The sequence below is a fragment of the Dreissena polymorpha genome, chromosome 4 (assembly GCF_020536995.1).
Source record: "Dreissena polymorpha isolate Duluth1 chromosome 4, UMN_Dpol_1.0, whole genome shotgun sequence".
NCBI lineage: Eukaryota > Metazoa > Mollusca > Bivalvia > Myida > Dreissenidae > Dreissena > Dreissena polymorpha.
The window spans coordinates 65,534,432-65,540,431 of NC_068358.1; the positions used below are offsets into that span (position 1 = coordinate 65,534,432).

The following is a 6,000-nucleotide window of genomic DNA, read 5'->3' on the forward strand; positions in this document are numbered from 1 at the left end:
ACATAGACAGTTGGATATGAGTTCATGAATTACTACAGGCATACTATAGGCAACCTCGAAAATGCTTTTTAATCGCTAAAACCGAAAACAACCTAATATATTATATTAAATATATTTATAACAATAAATGTCTTTTAAAAATGTAGTCGGCGTATACGCTGACTTTGAAATAAAATTAGCAATTTACTTTTCTAAATAATTAAATACAATTAAACAAAAGTGTAACTATTGTGTTGTGTTTTTCACTTGTAAGCTGCATATTCACCGCATGAAATGTGTGTTAGCTTTGTCAAACCACACATTAGTGTGAGTAAAATAAAAAATATACTACGGGAGAGCACTTCATATGTGTCCTCATATGCCTTGTTATGAGTATCTTTCTTCACTATCGAAATATATCGTATGTTTATATTTGATTTAAACGCAGTTTTCTTTCGACACATTTAAATCACACGTCAATAGCGCCGTCATGCGAAAATGGGTCTTATGCGTTTCGGCAAGCGTTTGTTAAACCCAACATGTGCTTTTGCGCAGTCAGGCCATAGGCGATGCTGTTCGCTTTAAAATCACTCAATATGTTATGTTTCTCCTGACCAGAAGGAGTGATAGCTGAGTGGGCTATTTATATGATGGGCGCATATGGAATAAGACCCATTTTCACATGACGAGGGTCATTACAAATCTCATTGCGAATTGAAAATGCCACATTTAAGAACAATGCTTTTTGATACAAAATTGAATTGAAAATAGCAAACTAATGTTAATAATGGCAGCCTATCCACACATTAAGGAATGATTTCCAGACGTGCTGACCAAGTACGGCAAACATTGTGGTATGATAATTAAACGATTTTCTCTTATCGTGACACTATACTATTTCGCTAATGATTGTTTTCTCATCTTGGAGGCGAAAGTGAAATTCTGCGAGATGGATTGTAACGCGTAATTGTAACAGGGCCACAATTTGTGTCGTTTGAGCATACAGAGAGTAGTCCGGAATTCCTTACACTGAACAGTGCTACATCCTTTGAATTGAGCACATACGCAGTGATGTAGCAAAAATTCAGAGGTTGTATCTCGAATCATCTTATTAAATATTCGAAAATATTCATGCGTGTCTGTTGGCGTTATGTAAAAGTCACTAAGATGAAAACTGAAACAGCTACGCCTAAAAGCGCATGAGTGCTCTATACCTATGTTTATGTTAGCGTTGTTGACACCGTGTGAACTGCTCGGGTAATAAGTAAAGCATAAACAGCAATATTTATATACTTTTATTCCTCCATATACAAGATACGAAGATTGTTGTATATTTTGAATTGTATATGGTGTCAAAAATCAAATGTTTTGTACACGGAACTTTCATTATGAATTTATATTCTTGGTGAGATAGTCATTTGATATAAGAAAAAAATATTCCTTTAATATGGTGACTGCAAATTTTCTTTATATTAAGTTATCATTACCATTTTCATCATACTTTCTATGCTTTCAGAACTTCCAAAAAGCATGTTGTTTTTATTTTGTCTTAGTTATTTCTATGAAATAATAAGGATGATAAAAAGTGCACACAAAACTCGACCCGTGCGCTATGACACACACTTTATAAAGTTGAATGGCGTGTGTTCATTTCAAACTTGCGATTGATTTTCAAAAATGAATTGCGTGTTGAATTATGCAATAGCGAACATCTTCAGTGCCTTCAGCGCTTTGATTAACCTTATGTACATGACAAAGTATGATCTGTTCTACTCGTTTTGAAACAGGCAGCCAACCTAAATGTGAAAACTGTTCTTGACCAACATGTGATCTGTTATCCATATTCAGAACAAACCTAATCATCTTGTTTTGTGTAGTTTGAAGCCTATTTAAGTGACTGAATAAGACCAGGGTACCAAAAAGAGCAGGCATAGTCAAAGTGGCACTTTATAAGGGACATGACAAGGAGTTTTCTGGTGTGCAATGTTAAGAACTTACTATTTCTGTATAGGAACTTTAACCTTGAGTTTGCCTTTGTAATAATTGACCTAGCAATGGTTTTACCGGACAGGAATTGGTCCAATATAGCACCTAGGTACTTAACAGAACTTGATGGAGTAATAGACACATCATTGCAAGACACATCAATCAATCAAGCATTTATAGGGGGCCTAAGTCATCCTAAGGTGACATCTCTTGTTAAATAATAATAAGCATTGAAATTAAACTTAATAAACTGTGTGTTTAATTGATGAAAATATATCTGTCTTTACTATGACTTTGTAACTTGAACACAATTGTACAGAAAGAAATTCAAGAGGAAGTTTTGTACTGCTTTATGACAGCAATGTGAAAGGCCTTTCATGAGATTGCCATGTGTGTCTAGAGGTGATGATGCTGCTTCAATGACTGGAAACCATTATCTGTGCTGTACATAGCAAGGCAGAATAATTAGAAGGATATGGTACTTTGGTATAAATCAAAGGCTTCTTCCTTTATTAAAATTATAGAGATTAGTTATACAAAAATATGATTTGATGTATGTACATGATCAATGGTTCACTTAGATGATATGGCAAGTTACTGGAATACTGTGCCATACATTAGTTTTTCAGGATTTGATGATCTATATTCATTGTATGTTTGTCCAGCCATCCTCATAAGACAATTTGTCCTTATATTTGTTGAAAACATTGATTGTTCAAAAAATGTAATTCTAAGTATTAAAATAAACTTCATTTAGACAAAACTCACCATCAGTAATCATTTTGGGTTACTGTAGAGTGCAGACCCATTTACCAGAATGAGTGCTGTCACTGGGTGACTGCGCCTGGGACTTCTCAATTCAACAGTGAACAAGCTCAACTTCAACTTAGCCCCAGTTTAATTGTCAAGTAATGTAAATGCCATAGAGTCTTTGAATAAGACTTTGAATATTGTGTAATCACTGACCAGAATTTGAGACTGTGATCAGCTGGGGTAGACTAAGTTACACTCATGTTTAGATGAGAGCTGATTCCCATTGTTGCAGATTATGTATCAGAGAGTTGTTACACAATGTTTGTATGTATGTATTTTGTATCAGAGAGTTGTTACACAATGTTTGTATGTATGTATTATGTATCAGAGAGTTGTTACACAATGTTTGTATGTATGTTTCAGTTGTGAGGAGCTTTCTGACCAGGAGGTGGAGGTAAGGCTGTGTTGTTATGACAAATACAATATATAAAAGTGACCCCTTGACCCCTGTATCTGAATGCAATAGGCATGTAGCTATTTGCCATTCCTTGGGTCTGTATTTTTATCTTTCTGTCTGTGAAACTTCAAGTAGCTTTTTGTCACCTACTGGTTTCACCGGAGGGGACTTATGGTTTGCGCTCCATCTGTTAGTCTGTCTGTCTGTCTGTCAGTCACACTTTTCTGGATCCTGCAATAACTTTAAAAGTTCGTAATATTTTTTCATGAAACTTGAAACATGGATAGATGGCAATATGGACATTATGCACACCATTTCATTTTGTTCCTATGTCAAAAATTCTGGTTGCTATGGCAACAAATAGACAAGAAATACTGCTGAAAATGGAGGTTTTCTGGATCCTGCGATAACTTTAAAAGTTCGTAATATTTTATCATGAAACTTGAAACATGGATAGATTGCAATATGGATATCATGCACGTCATTTCATTTTGTTCCTATGTCAAAAATTCTGATTGCTATGGCAACAAATATTTATTTTTTTAATCTGACAATGGTGGGATTTCTGACAATGGTGGAGACATATAGGGGACATATGTTGCTTGGCAATAGTCTTGTTTAATTTTGTCTTTGCTCATGACCATTTCCATTTTACCCATATTACCCAACTTAAAATTTGTCCGTGACCTTGTCTTAGAGTTCGGCAATCTAGCGCTAACTGGGGGCATGCATTTTTGTCAAATAGAGATTCTAGTTTAATTATATCCCCAAAGAGCTATGTACATCTGGCTCTGCCATTGGCTCCCTGTCAGTTTGTTCATCCGTCTTTACTGCATCTTGTTGGCTCTCTAAGTTCACCATTCATTGAAGAATTTGGAAATACAAATGTAACCCTAAATGATATTATGTTTAACACAAATGCCCCACAATACAGAACATTATTTTCAACAAAGGGCTTTTTATGCCTCCAAAGGAGGGCATATAGTGATTAGACTGTCCAACCGTCCGTCTGTTCGTCTTTCCGTCACACTTTGCGTTAAGGTTTCGAAAAATGCTCACAACATCTATGTGCCTTGAGATGTAACCTTCATATTTGGTATGCATGTGTATATGGACAAGGCCTTTCCATACGCACACAAATTGTGACCCCTGTGACCTTGACATTGAACATGGGGTCCGCGTTAAGGTTTCGAAATCTGTGTTTAGGTTTTGAAAAATGCTCATTACTTCTATGTCCCTTGAGATATAACCTTCATATTTGGTATGCATGTGTATATGGACAAGGCCTTTCCATACGCACAAAAATTTTGACCCCTGTGACCTTGATGTTGAACTTAGGGTCCGCGTTTAGGTTTCGAAATCTGTGTTTAGGTTTTCGAAAAATGCTCATAACTTCTATTTCCCTTGAGATATAACCTTCATATTTGGTATGCATGTGTTTATGGACAAGGACTTTCCATACGCACACAAATTTTGACCCCTGTGACCTTGACCTGGGACTAAGGGTCTGCGTTTAGGTTTCAAAATCTGCGGTTAGGTTTCGAAAAATGCTCATAACTTCTATGTCCCTTGAGATATAACCTTCATATTTGGCAAACATGTGTATATGGACAAGACTTTTCCATACGCACAAAAATTTTGACCCCTGTGACCTTGACCTTAAACTGAGTGTCCGCGTTTAGGTTTCGAAATCTGCGTTTAGGTTTTGAAAAATGCTCATAACTTCTATGTCCCTTGAGATATAACCTTCCTATTTGGCATGCATGTGTATATGGACAAGGCCTTTCCATACACACAAAAATTTTGACCCCTTTCACCTTGACCTTTGAACTTAGGGTCCGCCTTTAGGTTGCGAAATCTGCGTTTAGGTTTCGATAAATGCTCATAACTTCTTTCAAAGCGTTTATAGGGGGCATATGTCATCCTATGGTGACAGCTCTTGTTTGTCTTTCAATGAACCACAGATTGAAGAATTTAAAAATAACTTTGTACAAATTTTAACCTGTTGGACATGGTGTAACATGCTGTCTTCAAGGTCAATCTTTGAGGTTTAAGATTAAAATACAGGCCTGTCTTTAAGGTTACTTGAACAAGCATTGGTAAAGTTGAAGCTTATTTGTTTATTTTTTCCAGAAGTACAATGTGTGGTTATAAATAAGTAATACACTTTCAATATCCACACTTGCAAGGATTAATTGATAAATTAATAAGTCGTGATCATCACGAAAAAGGGGAATCAAATACATATTTATTGAACTTTCAAATTGTATTCATGGTCATTGTGGGAAGTCACTGAACAAGTTCCATTACTCTCAATAATTATGCCCTTTTTTGTTCTTAACAAAATTCCTGTAAAGATTTGCATGTAACTACTCATTGACTTCAGCTATTTAGATAAAACTATACATGGGTGTTCATGGTCTTTATAAACATTCACTGACCCACACCTGTTACCTCTTTTTAGGAGGAGTATACCTCCTTTTTTACTTTGATAAGTCAGGTTAAGGTTTGCCATCAAGTTGAAATTCAGGTTACAGTTTTAATGCAACATGTAAACATATCTGTTATAACTATAGACATTGAATTGAATTTTCATACTTCAGGATCATCATGGTTTTCACTGACCAAGTCCCAGGGTTTTTTTTCCACTTTTTGGGAAGATAGCCCATGGCTTTGGAATTGGGAATTTTATTCGGCATTTTCATGAAATTGGGAAAATTAATTCATTAGCCTTTTTTTCCACACGAAAAGTCCACTAATTAGGGAAATACTAAATTTGATATAACACTTTATAATCATTAAAATTAAAAGAACAAAATCATAAA

General features: G+C 35.4%; 1 protein-coding gene across 1 annotated transcript in view; it reads left to right on the forward strand.

The window, feature by feature from the left end:
• LOC127878479 (uncharacterized) overlaps positions 1 to 3,208 on the forward strand; it is a 349,860-nt gene extending 346,652 nt beyond the window's left edge. The window contains exon 29 of the mRNA XM_052425005.1: positions 3,142 to 3,208. Coding sequence (XP_052280965.1) covers positions 3,142 to 3,208 — 67 coding nt within the window. The remainder of the gene's footprint in view (positions 1 to 3,141) is intronic.
• Positions 3,209 to 6,000: the final 2,792 nt, after the last annotated feature.